The following is a 20,647-nucleotide window of genomic DNA, read 5'->3' as shown; positions in this document are numbered from 1 at the left end:
CTGGTCTAGCCAGACTTGCAAGGTAGAATTGAAATCATGATAGTGGGGGGGAAGGGGGGAAACATTTAGGAACTAGAGGAAAGTTGTATTTTTCGTCGTTGCTACATCGCACCTTAATTGTCTCGTCTTCTCCACTAAACCTCGGAGATCTCCAGTGGCCTACAAATGGGCTTTGGATCTCCACTCTGCTCTTCCCCCTTCATTCACTATGGTAAGATTTTTTTGTTCTGATGATGCCTTATACCTGATCCCTTCGACACCTCGTGATCGCACAGGCTGGTGAGCTTCTTCCATGTGGGCTTTGTTGCTTCTGAGCTAGATGGCTGCTTGTTTACCTTCAAGCCTTTAAGACCCCAGACGCTATCTCTTTTGATAGCCGGGCACCATCAGCTTTCGTCGCCACATTTGCTTATGCACCCATTTGTCCTCAGCAATCATATCACGGAGGTGTGACTCAATGATATGATTTTTTGTTCTTTGATGCCTGATAACTGATCCCTTTGGAACCACGTGATCACACAGGCTGGTGTGTTCTTCCATGTGGGATTTGTTGCTTCTGAGCTAGATAGCCGCTTGTTTATCTTCATACAACTCCTATCATAATTCATACATACATCAATGTGTAAAGCATATTTGTACATTCGTTACCCTCATCATTCTCAAAACATTTGCTCTCCACTTAAGCCCTTGGCATCAGCTCATTTTCCCCTCCCTCCCTCCCCGCTTGCCCTCCCTCATAAACCCTTGATAATTTACAAATTATTATTTTTTCATATCTTGCACTGTCTGCCATCTCCCTTCACCCACTTTTCTATTGTCCATCCCCTAGTGGGGGTAATATTATTTTATGGAAAGTCCCTAAGCCCAGTTTTTCAATTTCAGCTTTGGACAAAGCCACACAGCTATGGGTCTCATGTAATGGGGCTTGATGAAAGGGAAGGTATCGGGTATGTATACCATTCTGGTTGTCCTCCTTTCTCTGGTCAACATTGATTGGCTATTGATGTCCTCTGAATGGTCCAAGAGGTGGCTCTTTCCTCAGTGCAGAGCTCTGAACTGGGAGACTGCATACTCGATCTACCACTCCACCCCCTCTGTTCAATACCCTGCATACCACTACCAGAAGGTCTCATGATTAGCATTTACTGTAGACTCTCCCTGTGAGCCCTCTGATGCTGGCAAGGCAGTTCACATCCAAGTTGTCTACTTGCCTATAGGGAACTCATGCGTCCTGCCATACCAATCAAGACTGCTCTACTGCCAGTCTGCCATCTCACTCTAATTTTCCTTGTCCTGCACAGGTTAAATCACCAACACACCCAAATTGACATTCAAGTGAGGAGGGAACCCTTCTAGTACAAGGGGGCTTCAAAAAATTCATGGAGTTGAAAGACAATGGAATTTTCCCATGAATGTGTTGAAGTCCCCATGTATATACTGCAGTATAAAAAACATTTTTTCTGGTCATCAACTCACTCAGGTTCGGAAAACGGGAATCCCCTTCCTTTGTGCCACAGCGGACTATACAATTAGGTGAGCCAGTAAGTTTACTTTATACTGATAAATACTTCAGCTAATTCAGGACAGGCGATCTGAAATCACTTCATCTGTACAGAGTAAATGACTTTAGAATCAAGAACTCACAAAGTGCTCACTGCCATTGAGCTAATTCTAACTTAAAGTGACCCTAAAGGACAGGGGAGAACTGGCCCTGCGGATTTCAGAGACTGAACTACTTACAGGAGGAGAAAAAGCCTGTCTTTCTCCCTCAGAGCACCTGGTGGTTTGACTGCTGACCTTGTAGTTAGTAGCCCAAGGGTACCTAGAGCTAAACCAGGTTTACGTTTGTACTAAACAAAACTAGGTTTTTAAATGTATATTTCTTTTTTTAATGTATATTTCTTTTGATAGAACTTTTTAGTGCTCTATATCTACCAATCTCTTAGTAGAAATGCTCAACAATCAAGACTTGAAGAACATTATAAAACAATACATACCTAATTTTGAGAAAACATTGTTTTGAAGTTCTTAAATTGCTACTTCAAGGAGAAACATATCCAAAAATATGTAGCATTTAACATTTTTAGCACATCTGTAAATCACCAGCACTGTATCTATAAGGTCCGGGTGAGTTAGCATCCACACAATAGTAATGGGGGGATAGAGAATGCATGTATTATATCATTTTTTAAAAGATATTCCAAGAATGACAATTTCAGTGATGTGGCAATAATGTCAGTAATTTACAAATAATTTCAATAATCAAGTAAAATGTAACTACCTGCATGTTAAGAAACACTTTTACCTTAGGTGATTGGGGTAACCTGCTCAACTAGTCTCATTAATTTGGCTTACTGTGAAATTAAACATTCTGATGAAAATTTGAGATCCTTTAGATGAGGGAAGGAATACTAACGTTTTAATCTGCGCTCCACCTGTAACTCCCGAGCTCATACCAGAGATCAACAATCAGCACAATCTTTTCCAGCCGAGTCTTCGTCCTTAACTCAGTGCTTTGGGTAGGCTCTTCCAAGCAGTCAGGGATGAGTTTGTCATGAAGCCTTTGCTTCCCCTTCATTTACATTCTGAAGGTTCCAAATCTATATTTATCTAACTTAGACCTGGTGGAACAGTGGATAAGCACTTGGCTGCCAAGTGAAAGGCTAGTGGCTTGAATCCACCTTGGGAGAAAAACCTAGCATAGCAATCTAATCAGTTCCTGCAAAAAATAAGACCTCTGAAACTCCATGGGCCCGTTCTACACTGTCATGTAGGGTCATGAGTCAGAACCAATTCAATGCGTAAAGATAGCCGATTCTTGAGCTTCAGCACTTTACATGGTGACCAACTAGTCATCACCACTGGACTGTTGCATAGGTACAAGCAGTCACTGGGTTAGGAATGGAGAAGATCAGTCCTAAGTTTGTCCGTAAATTGAATCTGTAGGTAAGACAGAACAGATAATATGGTTCTTAGCCTTTTCGTTTGAAGTCTTTTCAATGATTTACAAGCTGCATGTGCAGCCAGTGAAGGTGATTGTGATGAAGACATTGAGTAAGAATTGCTTGAACCGTTTCAAAGGAGAAGCAAGAACAAGTTGTCTGTAAGAACAATCATAACCCATGGGCTTATTATTCACTGTGCGTTATGATAAAATGTATCTTCCTTTTCAAGTTCATCTTCTTTTCAGTCTTCTTTATTTATCTTGGTCAATAGAACCATCATCCTCCTAGCTGCCCACACTAACAATTTAAGAAAGACACACTCTTAGCTACCTAATTCATTTATTTAACCACTACCTATTGATTTCTACTGTAATGAGGAACGAGAGAAGCCTGGTTCCTGCTCTTGGGAAGCATATATTGTAATGGGCAGCTGGGCAAAGAAGAAAAAACAAAGGAAATAGACAAGTAATGTAATTATGAATCAAGATAACCATTATATAGAAAACAAGGAACCAAGAAAGAAAAACAAATGAATTGTTTATTTTAAATAACTTTGGATATTAGTGTTCTTTCAAAGAAGGAGGTAATGAGAACCTAGGGGTGAAAAGTAAAATTCCAGGCAGTTCAAAAGCATATGAAAAGCCTGGATGATGCAAACAAGGGGGTCTGTGTCCAAGAATCTGGAAGACACTATACAAGTGGAGGAAATTATGAGAGACGAGGTTGGAGATGGAGATAGGCCAGATGATACAAAATCTTGCGGGAGAAGGTAAGGTTTGGAAAGAAACTATAAAGTCTTTGAAATTTTTTAGTCAAGAGAATGATATGATTCCTTTTAATTTAATAAAGTCTCTTTGAAGAGGGAATTTATAGAGGTGTAAATACAGGCATGTACATATATAAATATACTTATATATGATGATGGGGAAATAGATTGATGTGCATATATTTATAGGTTTACTATTTAGGTATCAGATGGACATTGGGTCTCTACCCAAGTAGTCCCTCAATGCAAGAACTCTTTGTTCTATTAAACTGGCATTCCATGGTGCCAACCTTCCCAACACAACAAAGCAGGTGCATAAGCAAATGTGGTGAAGAAAGCTGATGGTGCCCAACTAACAAAAAAATGTAGCATCTGGGGTCTTAAAGGCTTGAAGATAAACAAGTGGCCATCTAGCTGAGAAGCAACAAAGCCCACATGGAAGAAGCACATCAGCCTGTGTGATCACGAGGTGTTGATGGGATCAGGTGTCAGGCACAAAAAAATCATTTCATTATGAATGAGGGGGAGTATGGAGTGGGGACCCAAAGCCCATCTGCAGGTAACTGGACATCCCCTTACAGAAGGGTTGCACAGAGGAGCTGAGCCAATCAGGGTGCAGTGTAGCAATGATGAAACATACAACATTCCTCTAGTTCTTCCCCACCCCCCCTCTAGTTCTTAAATGCTTCCTCCCCACACCCTCACTATCATGATCCCAATTCTACCTAACAAATCTGGCCAGATCAGAGGATGTACACTGGTACAGATAGGAACTGAAAACATAGGGAATCCAGGGCAAATGAACCCCTCAGGACCATTGGTGAGAGTGGTGATACCGGGAGGGTGGAGGGAAGGTGGGGTGAAAAGGGGGAACTGATTACAAGGATCTACATATAAGCCCCCTTCTGGGGGACAGACAACAGAAAAGTGGGCGAAGGAAGACATTGGACAGTGTAACACATGACAAAATAATAATAATTTATAAATTATCAAGGGTTCATGAAAGATGGGGGGCAGGGAGGAAGGGGAAAAATGAGGAGCTAATACCAAGGGCTCAAGTAGAAAGAAAATGTTGTGAGAATGATGATGGCAACAAATGTACAAATGTGCTTGAAACAATGGATGGATTGTGATGAGTTGTATGAGCCCCCAGTAAAATGATTTTAAAAAATCTCATTGGAGGTAAATAGAGAAGTAAATGAGGAATAAGAGAAGATAAGGGCGACTAAGAGCCTGCTATGATAATCCAGGGACATGCTGACTAAGATGATAGAAGTACATTCAAAATGATTTTAGAGAGAAACAATCAACATCAAGTGCTAAAAGAATTGACGTGTTGTATATGTATGGATTGTGATAAGAGTTGTATGAGCCCCTAATAAAATGTTAAAAAAAAAAAAAAGAATTGACGTGAAATTTCATTGTTTTTAAAATGACGAATCACGGTTGTTTCTGAGGTTTCCGGTTGAAGTAAGGAGATAAGGCTATCAGTAGTAAGTCACTGGAAGAACATTTGGCGGTTTGAAATAGCACACTAGAATTTCAAATTTGAACAGTCTGTGCGCTTCTGTGGGATCAGCCACTGAAAATCTTATGCATAGCAGTGGAATGTTATCTGATACAGGGCAGGATGATGGGCCACTTTGATTGGAACCAAAACCAAACTCATTGCCACAGAGTCAATCCCGATTCATGGCGACCCTCTGTGGGCTTCTAAAACTGCAAATATCTATGGGAGGACAAAGCCCAGTCTTTCTCCCGTGGAGTTGAGCCCAGTTTGCAACACCACCACCACCAGGGCTCCTCACAATATCACTGGGAACTGCCTGCGTGCTGTGACTAGAGCAAAGCTTGTGGAAGCTTCGCTTACTGATGTGGCAGGGCCCCAAATGAGAAGAAGCCACAGTGAAAATCTGTTAGTAACCAGAACTTGGAATGTATGAATCTAGGAAAATTAGAAATGGTCAAAAATGATCTTTATGTAAAGATCAATATGCCAAATGCTAGTGAGTTGAAATAGACATTAGCTATTTTGAATAATATAATCATATTGTTTACTATGCTGGGAATGGCATAGTCAAGTAGAATGATGTCACATTCATCATTAAAAAGAACATTTCAAGGTTTATCTTGAAGTACCCTGCTGTCTGTGATAGGACAATATCCATGAATCTACAATAAGTCCAGTTAAAATAACTACCATTCAAATCTATGCACCAACCACTAAAACCAATGATGAAGAAACAAGAATTCTACCAACTTCAGTATGAATCATTAAACATGCAATAAAGATGTATTGATAACTACTGGTGATTGGAATCTAAAAGCTGGAAAATAGAGGAAGATTCAATATTTATAAAACATGGCCTTAGTGATAGAAGAAAATGGAGAATTTTACAAGACTGATGACTTCATTTATTTATTTATTTTACTTCTTCATTTCAAATACTTTTTTCAATAATATAAAAGGTAACTATACACATTTTCCTGTGATGGAATGCACAGGAATCAAACTAACTACTTCTGTGGAAAGAAATGATGAACGAAGTTCAATATCATCAGTCAAAACAAGCCCAGGGAACAGATGTGAAACAGACCATCAATTACTCATATGCAAGTTCAAGTTGAAGATGGTTAAAAATGAAACAAGTTTATGAGGGTTAAATATGACCTTGAGTATATCCCACCTGAATTTAGAGACCATATCAAGAACATCCAATGTAATGACAACTAATGACTAGAGACTTGATGAGCTGTGGGATGACATCAAGAACATAAACCACTGAGGAAGCAAACACATTCACTCACTGCCATCCGATCGATTGCAACTCATAGGATGGAGTAGACTTCTCTTGTGGGTTTCCTAAACTGTAACTCTTTTACAGCCTCAGCTTTCTCCCTCAGAGCAGCTGGTAGTTTCAAACTGCTGACCTTGCAGTGAGCAACCCAACACGTAACATACTGCACCACCAGGGAAGAAAAGGTCAAAGAAAGGAAAAAACCAAAGTGGAGCCAGAAACTTGCTCTTGATCAGTTTAAGGCAAATGGAAGCAATGCTGAAATAAAATATTTGAACGGAAAATTTCAAAAGACAGTTCAAGAAGACAAAGGCATTATAATGAAATGTGCAAAATGCTGTAGTTAGAAAACCAAAAAGTTAGAACAGGATGAGCATATCTCAAGTAGAGTGAAGTGAAAAAAAACCCTCATGCCTCAAGCTGAAATATTGAAGAATTCTATAGGCAAAAAATTGAATGATAAAGGAAACATTGAAGGAATACATAGAGTCACTGATCAAGAAATGATGGCATTGAAGTGTGTTAGTCGAGGTAGACTAGAGAAACAAATCCACAGAAACTCATACATTTATAAGAGTTTTATAGAAAGGATAATTGTACATTAAGCAAGCATCCCAACCCAGTCTAGTCCAAGCCCATAAATCTGATATTAACCCATACATCCAATACCGATTTGTAAAGTCCTCTTCAGACTCACAAAACACATGCAAGAACGTAGGACGATCACAGGCCAGTGGGTAGAAAGTGGTGTAAGCATATCAGTGCTGGCAGGGTCTCCATGTGGCTTCTCCAGTTCCCAGGACACAGGGTCTATCAGCATAGTATCATGTGTCTTGTCAGTAGAGAATCTCCAAGGGAGTGGGCTGAGAGAGAAAATGTCTCCCTCCTCCAAGGAAGAAAACACAGGAGTTCCCAGAATTCTCAGGAGAAGGTCATGCCCACACAGACGCTTCATTGGTTATGATCTGATTGACAGACTAGACTCCACCCTTTCACCCTTAATCCTCTCATGTCCCAAACTGACACCAGATTATATAACTACCACATGAAGGAAGACCAAGGTGCACTGAAAGCTTAATCAATAAAGCTCCAAGAACTGACAGAATATCAACCAAAATGTTCCAGAAACCTGATGCAGCGCTAGAAGCCTTCACTCTTCGATACTAAGAAATTTGAAAGATAGTTACCTGGCCAACTAACTGGAAGAGGCCCACATTTTCATCCTTTCTTAACAAAGAGGATATAACAGAATATGGAAACTGTGGAACAATATCATTAGTATTAAAGCAAGTAAGAGTTTGCTGAAGATAATTCAAAAACGGATGCACTGACAGGGAGCTTCCAGCAATTCAAGCCAGATGCAGAAGACGATCTGATATGAGGGATTCCTGATATCAGATGGAGTTTGGCTGTGGGAAGTCAGCATCAGAAAGACACTGTGGCTTACTGGCGCTGCAAAGGCATCTGACTGTGTGGATCATGACCAATTATGGATAACATTGCTAAAAAAACAAAAAAGGTTTCTAGAACACTTCATCATGCTCCATGAGGCAATGATTCAAACAGGACAAGGAGGCACTGCATGGTGTAAAATCAGGGAGGGTTTGCTTCAGAGTTGTAGCCTTTCATCGTATTCACTCAATCTGCGTGCTGAACAAATAATCCGCGAGGTTGGACTACATGAAGAAGAGTGCTGCATCAGGTGTGCGGGAGGCTTGTTAACAACGTGCTACTGCAAATACCACAAGCCCTGCTTGTTGAAAGCCAGGACAATGTGAAGCACTTACTGATGAAGATCAAAGCCTACAGCCTTCATTATGAAGTATACCTCAACGTAATGAAAAACAAATCCTCATAAGTGGGCCAATAGACATCATCACGATAAGCAGATTGAAATTTTCAATGATTTCATTTTACTTAGATCTACAACAAATTCTCATGGAAGCAGCAATTTAAAAATAATCAGATGATGGATTGGGCAAATCTGCTGCACAAGATTTGCGGAAAGTGTTAAAGAGCAAAGATGTCTCTTTGAGGTCCAAGAGGTGCCTGGCCTGAGACATAGGTCTTTTCAATCGCCTCATATACATGTGGAAGCTCAACAATAACTAAGAAAGGCTGTGGGGTACCAGCCTCCAGAACCAAATCAATTGAAGGGGCAGTTGTGTAATTAAGGAGTAAATTAAAGATACATCAGACAAGACAAAACATGCAAGGGCTCCCCTCTGCCATGACTTTGAGAGTCAGGTCTGCACTGAGAGAGAGCTATTATAGTCTCATCATAGTCTTATATTTTCTTGGGGCATGCAAGCCCCTCTTATTACAGGTAACTACATACATAACAAAGTGGGCTGTAACCTTAACCCTAGAGGTCTCTGAGTTCAATGGAGGAGCAAACCCAGCCAGTCCTGCAGGTTAAGATTTGTCCAGCAGAGCCTGTGCTAGAGCAATTCACACCAATAACAACAGTGCTGGGTGCAGGTAAGGGGGAGTGACTGTCCCTGAAACTGGAGAACAATTCCAACACATCTGGGTCTATAGATAAAGCTGCCTGCTCGATCGTAAGCAGGCATGTGCTTGTTTTTTTTTTTTTTAAACATTTTGTTAGGGGCTCACACAACTCTTATCACAATCCATGCATATACATACATCAATTGTATAAAGCACGTCTGTACATTCTTTGCCCTAATCATTTTCTTTTTTTACATTTTATTAGGGGCTCATACAACTCTTATCACAATCCACACATATACATACATCAATTGTATAAAGCACATCTGCACATTCTTTGCCCTCATCATTTTCAAAGCATTTGCTCTCCACGCCATGTGCTTGTAAGAGGTAACTTTAGAAATAATTTTATTGGGGTGCATACAATTCTTATCACAATCCATACATACATCCATTGTGTCAAGCACACTTGTACATTTGTTGCCCTCATCATTCTCCAATGTGAGAGGTAACTTTAAGGTAACACTATTATGGGAGAATATAGTGGGAACAATAATACTTATGACACTGTGACTGGGACTCATCTTTAACTCACAAGTGTCAAGGTCTCCCTCCACACCAGAGTCTTGGCCTGCCAGGCTTCTTAAAATATGAGAATAAAGAATTCGCCTGCATACACTCTCTCTCTATTCCTCCGTTTCCCACAAAAGACCACAGAAGAATTGATGCATTTGAATTATGATTTTGGTGTAGACTACTGAAAGGTGTACAGCCAGAATGCTCCTTAGAAGCAAAAATGGTGAGACTTCAGCTCATCTCATGTGCTTTGGACAAGTTATCCAGGAGAAATCAGTCCCTGGAGAAGGACATCAGTAGCGAGTCGGAGAGGAAGACCTTCCACAAGATGGACTGACACAGTGGCTGCAACCCTGGGCTCAAGCATGGTAGCTATGAGGCTGGTGCAGCCCAGCAGTGTCTAGCTCTGCTGTACACAGCGTTGTTAGGAGCAGGCGCCAACTCGAAGGCACCGTAACAGCAACAATAATCTCTCATTCTGCAAAAAGAGGAAAAAGTCACTTCTTTCTCTTTTCTACCACATGGTCTTTTGTTCCCAAGTAAAGTCAATACTAGTGTCACTGTTCCAGCTCCATTGCTGGCTTAGAGAAGCATTTTATGAGCTCATTACCATTTTAATTTTAATGTTACAGTAACATGAGATTTGATTTCCATAAAACTGAAATAAGAATTGACACTTCACATAACACAACTTGGTGACAAATGTGTAAAGTCATGTACTTCAAACTATTTATAAAATATATTTATGTTTTCCTAGGTTGTTTACAATTATAGAATTGAATGTTTACTAAATTTCAGATGTTGCAATTCCGGAACCAAATTGGCAGCCCAAGCTCACTTGTCAAGCATTCTTTCTCTTCCAATTTTCCACAATGCAATTGATACAAAGGGGGAAATTCTGCAGAAAGGTCAGAAGTTCAAGGCCGTCAGTCCATGGGGGGGGGGGGGAATGAGACTGTCTTCTCCCACAAAGATTTAAAGTCACAGAAACCCAAAGGGCAGTTCTATGGGTTGCTATGTGGGAACTGTAACAGTGGGCTTACTAGGGTCTACAGAATGGTCGTACTTGAATTCTCAAGAAATTATGAGGGAGGGAGGGAGGGGAAAAAAATGAGTTGCTGATGCCAGGGGCTTAAGTGGAGAGCAAATGTTTTGAGAATGATGAGGGCAATGAATGTACAAATGTGCTTTACACAATTCATGTACGTATGGATTGTGATAAGAGTTGTATGAGCCCCTAATAAAACGATGAAAGAAAAATAAAAAAAATTATGAGGGAAAACGTGCTCGCTGAAAGCACAGTGATGATAAGTTACACTGGCTATCAACCACACATGGGTAGAGCGTCAACCACCATATACAAGGGTGGAGCCTACTCTTAAGGAATGAATGAAGAATTTAAACTGACCTCGGAGCTTGATGAATACCTCCTGAACTAGATGGAAAATAAGCCAAAGAAAAAAACGAAGAAATAAATTCCAAAGCTTCTTGAACCTCTACCAGATTCCAAGGATCACACGGAAAGGAGATTCTCTGGCCCTAACCGTCTACATGCCTGTGAAGTTATCAGCAGTGCTCAGGTCCCTTGCTGCAGATCGGGCTGCTACCTTTCAGTCTCTGGAATTTCAAGGCAACCATAAGAGAGAGGATTCTCAAACAAAAGTGTTACTTATTAGTCAAATAGGGTCTTCCTCAGCCAATAGCCCTGCCCTGCCCTGAAGTAAACCTAGGGAGAGAGGCACTCTCAGGTGTGTTTGCAAGCACCAGAGCTCACTTTCCCACACCTGTCAACCCTGTGAGGAGAGTTTTGTTCACGTGGCTACAGCCCCTTCATCTAGAAGCCCATAAAACACATGAAACAGATCACAGCCCCACCCACAGCAAGAAGCAAGCCCAGCCAGTCCCGCAGCTTGACGATTTGTCCTGGAGAGCCCGACCACACCAGCCAATCCACAGGTTCAGAGAAAAGAAATATTTATAATTGCATATGCCACTAGATCGTGTGGTTGTTTATTACACAGCACGACTGTGGCAATCCCCCTCCCCGCCATTTCCCTCGAGTCCATTCCAAGTCACAGAGAACCTAGAGGGTGGTTTCGGAGGCTTTCAGTCCTTATGGAAGCAGATTGTTCCATCATTCTCCAGTGAGCAGCTGGCTGGTTTGAACTATTGAACCCACGAACCCACCATGGCACCACAGTTCCTTATGATGGCCACAGTAACCAGTTTTATCTGGGTAAAGCGTTACTCCTGATATTTAAGCATTCTTTGTACCTTTTCCATGAACTCGGTATTTTATCAGGCATTACTCTTATCACCAGAGAAAAGGCTCTATTTATTATGAGAAAAAAAAAGAAAGCACAAAAAAAGCCAATTTACGTATACATACTGTTTTAGATGATCACTGGCAAGAGCCACTCTCTCTCGGTAGCGTTTTTCTGCTTTCTCTTGTTCTTCTTTAAAAGCTTGTTCAATGTTGTGTTTCAATTGTTCTTCCCATGTTTTATCTGATTTTATTTTATTCTTCTGGAATTCAATCTGGGCATCCCGTTCTTTCATAACTCTACTAAGAAGAAGTCCTGACTTAAAATAAAAATAAAGGAGTGGTTTAAGAAAATAAAGTCTAGTTATGCATAGATAAGTTATGATAATTTGTACATAAAAATACAACTCAAATAGTACATGAAAGTTTTTCACTCTCTCTGTCTGATAGAACTGATACTGCTTTGCTCTTTCAATGGCCTTTTTTCTCTCTCCTTGCTTATATGTGGCTTCTTCTATATCGAGCATCCGTCTTTCTGCCTCCAACTCTTCGTCCCGCTGCTTTTTGGCTCTCAGTTTCTGTTCTTTCATGCCCTGTAAAATAGGCAAGAGCAACCTTGGATTTTCACTTTCCGAGTCAATTTTACCAAAGCGAGATAAGAACTTTCATTATGAGTTTCTATTGTATGTATTTGTACCTATCATTAATAAATCTTAAAATATAAAGTCAAGTTTGTAAGCAAATATTTTAAATTGAATTTTTGACATTTGTATGGTTCAAAAATCCCAGACTGTAATAAAAAAACCCCAGACTGTTACAGCGGTATGCAGTGAGACTTCTTCAGACCCCCGAGCTCCCTTGTGGGACCTCCTTTCACCACACTGCGATCACTATTATTTACAAACTTCCCTCCACACTAGCATAGTAATTCTACATCCCCGTGCTTCTGCTCCTTGGAAGAAACAAAAACACCATGCTCTACTTGCTCCTCTACATTTCTGCGGACTCTGTCGAATGCCCTACATCCTAGGAAGTCTTTCCACATTTTTTTCTCCTTATGGGCCAATTTTCTGTATTTTAAGAAATCCTTACTTGTTCTGATATACTGAAGCTATGCTTGTACCAATTATTTTTAAAGCTTCATTGTTTTGCATTTTTACATTCATGTCTTTAAGTCAATGGAATTTCATATTCTTATTACCTATACCACAGAGATAGAATTCCATCTTTTAAATATGAATGGCCAATGGGCCCAGATTCAGTTATTGGATGTTCCCGTCTTCATTTGCAATATTTACAATATTGCTGTCACGTGTCAAGTTGCCATATGTAAAGACAATTTGTTCTAGTCCCTTTCTTCTGATCAGTTACTTCATCTACCTCCGTGCCCTGTCAGGCTTTAACCACCACAGGTTGCCACTGTGGCTTGCCGCTAGTAAAATAGATCTCCATTACTATTACTTAGCACCTGTGACTGGAGAACATTGTGCATAAGGTGCTACTTCTATGTTCAAAAAGGAGGGTGAGGACATCCTGTACTTTTTTTACCAATAGCATACCCAGGTAAATAATGTACAAACATATATAATGTGTAGAAAGGATTATGTTTAAAACTTTTAGCCTGGTGGGTCCATGCATACACCACACAGGCCTCATAACATTTCCAGAAGAGATTGTCGAACTCATTTATCGTCCTTTGAGGGGCCAAGATGTTACTTTGGATCATTATTTATATAATAAAAGTGTAAGCCATGGTTGAAAACACCCATGGAAGTACGTGTCATTGTTTTTGTTAGGTGACGTCATGTCAGTTCTGACTCAGCAACCCTACAACAGAACACAGCACTGTTCAGTCCTGTGCCACGCTCACATTCATGATTGCAGCCACTGTGCCATCATCTCCGTGAGGGTCCTCCTCTTTTCACCGACCCTGTACGTTACCAAGCACGATGTCCTTCTCTGAGGACTGGACCCTCCTGAAAGCATGTCCACAGTACCTGGGGTGAAGTCTCGCCATCAACACTTCCAAGGAGCATTGTGGCTGTATTTCTTCAGATTTGTTCATTCTTTTGGCAGTCCTTTAAATAAGTATAGGTTAATATATGTCATGAGTCCCTGAGTGGTATAAAAAATACGATTGGCTGCTACCCAAAAGGTTGGCATGTCGAGTCTACCGTGAGGTGTCTCAGAAGAATGGCCTGGTGATCCACTTGTGAAGAATCAGCCTTTGAAACCCTTTGGAGAATAGTTCTATTTTGACATACTAGGGGGTACCCCCCCCCAAAAAAACCACCAAATTTTTTCTCCAAAAGCTATATATTAAAAAAATTTTTTATTTAAAATTTTTTACAAAACAACCTTGTCACCTTCAAAATACTCTCCATTAAACTAAATACATTTGTCAAATCTGCAATTCCATTCTTGAAAACATTTGTCAAACTCATCTGTTTGGATGGCTGACAGCACCTTCCTCATTTTTTTCTTCACCTCTTCTACATCATCAAATCTCTTTCATATCCTCCTTCACTCAGCGAAACAAAAAGCAGTCACATGAGCAAGGTCAGGTGAGTAAGATGCAGGGGGCGAGAGAGGCATGCTGTTTTTTGCCAAAAACTGGCACACTGAGATGGTTACGTGAGCAGGTACATTGTCATGGTGACAAAACCAGTGCCCCATTTGCCACAAATCAGGCCTTTTTTTTGTCACTCACTGTTACTCATTTCAGAAGCTCTAAATAGAAAGCTTGTTTAATAACCTAGTAGAACAAACTCCAAATGCACTGTCCCCATCACATCAAAAACACAAATGAGCATCATCTTGATCTTTGACTTCAATCGATGAGCTTTTGGGGAGGGGGGTGATGATGGTATTTTCCACTAGTTTGATTGATGGTTGCTTTTGGGGTGGTAAGAATAGCACCATGTCTTGCCATCAATAATGACCTTGGGGAAAAGTCTGGGTCACTTAGGAGCTGTTCTTTCAAAGAATTGTATGTTTTCCACTCGATGCTCTTTTTCCTGGTCAGTCAGAACCTGAGGCGCAAATTTTGCAGCAACCGTTCTCATTCCCAAATCTTGTTAAAAATCATTGAACTAGGGTAAGGGAGACGTCGGACAATGTACAACATGACAAAAATAATAATAATTTATCACTTATCAAGGGTTCATGGAAGCAGTGGGGAGGGAGGGGAAAAATGAGGAACTGATACCAAGGGTTCAAGTAGAAAGAAAATGTTTTAAGGATTATGATGGCAACAAATGTACAAATGTGCTTGACACAATGGATGGATGCATGAGTTGTGATAAGAGTTGTATGAGCCCCCAATAAAATTATTTTTTTAATTCACTGAACTGAGCTAGCTCCAAGATAGTCCAGATAATTTCCCCATCTCTTCCATTAGTCTTCCAGCACACGCGCATGCATTTTGTCAGCATGTTCATCTGTTTGGGAAGCTGATGACATCCAGAACAAGGTTTGTCATCAATCAGCATTTCACCTTCTTTGAAAGAAGAAAACCACTCCGTACACTTGAATTTTTCCACAGTGCTGTCCTTGTAAGCTATGTTCAACATCACAACAGTTTCTGTGACTTTTTCCTGAGCAGGAAATAAAGTTTCTAGTCTCTTAAATAGGTCATCACAACAAGTGAGGTTTGAGCGAGCGAAACTGCTTTTATAAAACATCCACTGTGACCAGAGACCCTTCCCAGGTGACGCCAATGCATGCACTCGCTCAGAGCGAGTTGCTCGATGCTCGCCTGGTGGGAAATACAGACTACAAAGTTCTACGCAGTGGAACTTTTTTCTGAGTTGTTTTTTTTAGGGTAACCCTTGAATGTGGGATCAGCAGGAATTAGAATTTAGAGCAACTGATTTTTTAAACTGATTTGTTTGGGTTTATTAAGACAATAAAATATGTCCTAATAGATTCTAGCGGTATTTTTATATAAAAATATTTATTTAAAAAGTACTCAAATATAAGGCTAAGTCATCAGAACACATGCACTCCTGGGTGATTAATACTTACTGCATAGGTGTTGGTCCAGTGTTTCACGATTTCCTGGGATCGGAAGTGCATTTCTTTCTTTGCCTTTACTCCTGCACGAAGGCATGCTGCTTCTCTAGTCAAACTATCAAGGCTATCTTGAATCCTTTTCCACTCATTGTGTGGAATTATGGTGACTTGACGGAGATCTACTTTGCTAGGTAGCAGTTGTGGATAAAAAACTTGGTTTCCTTCAGAGTTCTCCATTTCTAATAAAATTTTAAAAATGAACATTAAAGATTTCCAAGAAGCGTTTAAGCCATGTAAATATATAAGTACACACACATACATAAATATATTCTTCTATATTGGCATAGTATGTGCCTGATATCTAGAAATTATTTCAAATATTCAATTTCATTCTTGTTATCTTAATGACCCAGTGATTAAAGGAAACAATATAAGACCTTGCAATCAGAAGACATAGATTTGAGTCCTTGTTTGGTGTTTTCTTACAGTATAAACTTGGGCAAATCAATTAACCCTTGGGACCTCAGTACTATCATCAGTTGAATCAATATCAATTGTCTCGACATGTTTCAAAGTTAACCAAGTGGCAGTTTAGAAATGCTTATGTGTGGGGATGTTCTTCTGCTGGCATTGTAGATGCTGTGGTTGACTCTGTTCCAACCCTTACTCCTTGAGCAACAGTGGTTTAAGAATACTTGCATTTCCCTGGCCAACAATTAGTTTTATAATGGGCAAAGAACCAGGAAATGAGTTTTAGTTGTGATTTTTAGAAATGTCCTTCCTTATTCTTATGAGAGAATGACTCTCAAGTTAGAGATAGATAAGAAAGAATGAAGAGCAGATAGACAGCAAGCCTATGATGTGAAGAACTAGCCTTAAGATAAAGCGGTTGAAGAAACATGAAAAGGACCTGGGGGCAATGAAGACTTTATTGAGCTGCTAGGCCAACTCAACTTAAAAGACTGTGGGGTGTCCTTTGGATTTGCATTTCCCTAATGAATGCTATAGGGGACCAAAAAGACCCATATTCAAATATAATTTATAGAGACACATTTATTAAGTCTTAAACAGGACAAAGACAATTCATTCCCACAAGGGTGACCACAGTCATAGACCAGAATAACAATGATTTTAAAAGAACCAGCTATTTAAAAAAGACATGAGGACAAAAGAAAGTTTCACAAAAGCATGACTGGTGGGAGATCAATATATCACAGCTGCAGGTGGGACCACAGGAGTGGAATGGTGCCATGATTGGGACATGTACACAATGTTAGGAGTAGAGCTTACAAGATTGGTTCAAGGCCTCCCAACCAAGGCAGTCATGACCATGTGACCTTAGTACCCTGATTTCCATCAGAGACACACCTAGGCAAATCCTTAAAAGAAAGACTACCCCTCCCTGGGCTCCTTAGGGAAGTGATAGCATTCACAAGGGGAATGTTATTCATACTGCCAGTCTGAAAGAATTCAACCCAACTCACTGCCATCAAGTTGATGCTCACACATAGCTACCCTGTAGGACAGAGTAGAACTGCTTCTATGGTTTTCTGAAACTGCAAATCTTTACGGGAGTAAAAAGCCTCAGCTTTCTCCTGCAGAGAACCCGGTGGTTCCAACAGCTAACCTTGAGGTTCATAGCTCAACACTTAACCCATTAGACCCCCTGGACTTTAAGAATTCAAAGGAGGCCAAATCTATGTGGAGACTCAAAAATGGATTTTGGATTCTTACAGTAAGCACAGCCTTCCACAAATGTAATACTCAATATTTTAAACATAATACATGACTAATTATGTTGAGAATCATTTCATGTGCTTTTTGGCCATTTCCATCCACGTTGAAGAAATAGCGATTTAAGTCCTTTACCATGTTTTAATTGGTTATCATTTTATTAACTTGTAAAAGTTCTTCCTATCCTAGATATGAGATACTTACCAGACATATAATTTGGATATATTTTCTTTTTTTCCCCTTAGTTTTATTGACACTTAATCCACATATCACACAATGAAATAGTTCAATCACATCAACAAATTGCACAATCATTACCACAATCAATTTTAGAACATTTTCTTCTTCCATGTACTCATTGTTATTCATGTAATTTTTTAAATTGTGGCAAAGATATACAAAAAATTCCCCAATTCAACATTTTCCTCCCCCACCATGGTTAAACCACTTTTAAAATGAGTTGTGTAATCACCATCAGTTCTAGAGAGCGCTTCCTCCCCTTCCCCACATATCCAACTTCCCCTCTTTATCTCCCACCACTGCCCCCACGCCCCCTGTTAAGAGAGGATACCCCTCCAAAAACCAGGAAAAGTTCCGCTGCACAGAGCTTTCATAATATGCATTTTCCTACTAAGCGCACATTGAGCAACGCGCGCTGAGTTAGTGCAGCCAGTTGTGTTGCCTGGGAAGGTTCTCTGGGCAGTGAATTTTTTCATAAAAGCAGTTTCATTTGAACCTTGCTTTTTGAGTTGGCTGATTTAAGAGAACAGTATGCGGCTGTGAAATTTTGTCTTCTGCTTGGAAAAAACGCCACAGAAACTGTTGGGATGTTAAACTCAGCTTTCAAGGACAGTGCTGTGGGAAAAACTCAAGTGTACAAGTGGTTTTCTTGTTTCAAAAAAGGTGAAATGTTGATTGATGACTAACTTATTCTGAATGTCCATCAATTTCCCAAACAGATGAAAATGTCCACTCATAATGTATTTGGAGTTCGTTCTACCAAATCAGACTGTTAATCAAGCTGTCTATTTAGAGGTTCTGAAGAGTGTGTAATGGTGTGCGACAAAAAGGCTGATTTGTGGCAGGCGGGGGACTGGTTTTGCCACCACGACAATGCAGCTGCTCACACAGCCTTCTCAGTATACCAGTTTTGGGCAAAAAAACCCAGCATGCCTCTCTTGCCCCATGCACCTTACCCACCTGACCTGGCTCCATGTGACTTTTTTTGTTTCCACAAATGCAGAGGGACATGAAAGGACAGTGATTTGATGACATAGAAGAGGTGAAGAAAAAAAAATGAGGGAAGTGCTGTCAGTCATCCAAACAGATGAGTTTGAAAAATGTTTCTAAGAATGGAAATGCAGATTTGACAAAAGTATTACCATATATACTTGAGTATAAGCTGACCTAAATATCAGCTGAGGCACCTAATTTTACCACAAAAAAACTGCATAAAAATATGCTGAAAAACTCAGCTTATACATGAATATGTACATTAAGTGTAATGCAGAGTACTTTCAAGGTGATAAGGTTTTGTAAAAAAAATTTACATAGCTTTGAAAAAAACAATTTTTTTTAGAGTACCCCCTTGTAAACCCTTACATCAGTTCTTATCTCTATGCCTCCACTCCCCTGCTTCACAGACTGGAAACCCAGCAGAAGCAGTAAATACGGAAAAAAATTAAGTGGCAAGGATAAAATAAGAGAGAGAGAAATGCAAATGATGAGTAAGAAAGAAAAGACTACCATGAATATTTAAAAGGCCAGGAAACTTTTGTCATGGAATAAGCAAGAAATACTTGCACCTGTCTTAGAAGAATCTCCTGGGGTTTTGCCAGTGGCTTATTCAGGCTAGATACTCTGCAGAAGGGTTTGGGTTCCCATTGTCCCCTGTAGCCTTTTACAAATGTTAGGGTGTTTGCAATTTAGGCTCTGATACTTTTCCCTTTGTCATATTTGAATTTTACTATTGTCATCTTTGGATCACACAGCTGGTGCGCTTCTTCCATGTGGACTTAGTTACTCCTCGCTTAGATAGCTGCTTATTTGAATGCAAGCCTTTAAGACCCCAGAGGCTATTCTGATTAATAGCTGGGCACCATCAGCTTTCTTCACCACATTTTGCTATAGCACCCTTATCTTCAGTGATCCTTTCATGCAGGTGAGTATCAAGCAGGGCCTATTATCAGAACTGTTCTTGGATTGGGACTACAGTTCAGTGGGGGCCCATAAACATCTGCTTGTCTGTCCTTGGGTGGATGCATTTTCTCCTCCTGAGTTCTCTTTGAATTTCTTGAGATAGAATCTTTTCACTTGCACACATTTTTTTTTTCAGTTAAGTCCAGATCTATTTTTTTTTCTTAGGCTGATTACGTTTTGGGGGATATGTCTAAAAAATTACAACCTAGTGCAGTGAAGAACATTTATAGCTGTTTTCTTCTAAAATTTTATCATTTTCACTCATATTTTAGAATAGGATTCATTTTTAGTTAATATGTAAATGTGGACTTTATTACATGTCGATATCCAGTGATCCCAGCTCTATTTACTGAAACGATTACTCTTCATATATATTTCATTTGCTTGGTGGTGATGGTGAAGTTGACTGCCTTCAAGTAGGCCTCTGTCTCATGGCAACCCCGTGGACAAAGGAACAAAGCACTCTCAGCCCTGTGCTGTCACTGGGATTGTAGCTGGAACCTTTATGATGCACAGAAGTCTCAAAGACTGAGTTTTAGAAGGAGAGTCTGGCAAGAAAGGTCTAGTCCATCTTCTTTATTTCCAAAACTGTGCTGTAATTTTCAGAATATACGTTTAATACTGCTTTCTTTTTTGTTAACATTTTATTAAAGACTCATACAACTCTTATCACAATCCATACATACATCAATTGTATAAAGCACATCTGTACATGCTTTTCCCTAATCATTTTCTAATACTGCTTTCTTGAAGTATATTTTATTACTTTGTTCCTATTACAAAGTGATTTTTTCCCCTCGATTGTTCTTAATTTCACTGTTGGATTGTTTACTGCAAGAATTACAACTGAATTTTGGTTATAGACTTTGTATCCAGCAATCTTACTAAATTGTATTAGGTC

General features: G+C 39.8%; 1 protein-coding gene across 2 annotated transcripts in view; it reads right to left on the bottom strand.

Moving 5' to 3' along the window:
* The window catches only part of CFAP210 (cilia and flagella associated protein 210), a 52,278-nt gene that overhangs the window by 23,534 nt on the left and 8,097 nt on the right, over nucleotides 1–20,647 (bottom strand). Inside the window, exons 2-4 of one of the 2 annotated variants that reach the window (XM_075529416.1) lie at nucleotides 15,826–16,052; nucleotides 12,219–12,392; nucleotides 11,926–12,119 (exon numbers count right to left, since the gene is read on the bottom strand). In XM_075529416.1, coding sequence (XP_075385531.1) covers nucleotides 11,926–12,119; nucleotides 12,219–12,392; nucleotides 15,826–16,052 — 595 coding nt within the window. The remainder of the gene's footprint in view (nucleotides 1–11,925; nucleotides 12,120–12,218; nucleotides 12,393–15,825; nucleotides 16,053–20,647) is intronic. The other variant, XM_075529417.1, reaches the window with a different exon arrangement.

This window comes from Tenrec ecaudatus, chromosome 13 (assembly GCF_050624435.1).
Source record: "Tenrec ecaudatus isolate mTenEca1 chromosome 13, mTenEca1.hap1, whole genome shotgun sequence".
NCBI lineage: Eukaryota > Metazoa > Chordata > Mammalia > Afrosoricida > Tenrecidae > Tenrec > Tenrec ecaudatus.
Note: the sequence above shows the minus strand (reverse complement) of the source record. Positions and strands in the feature narration are given on the sequence as shown.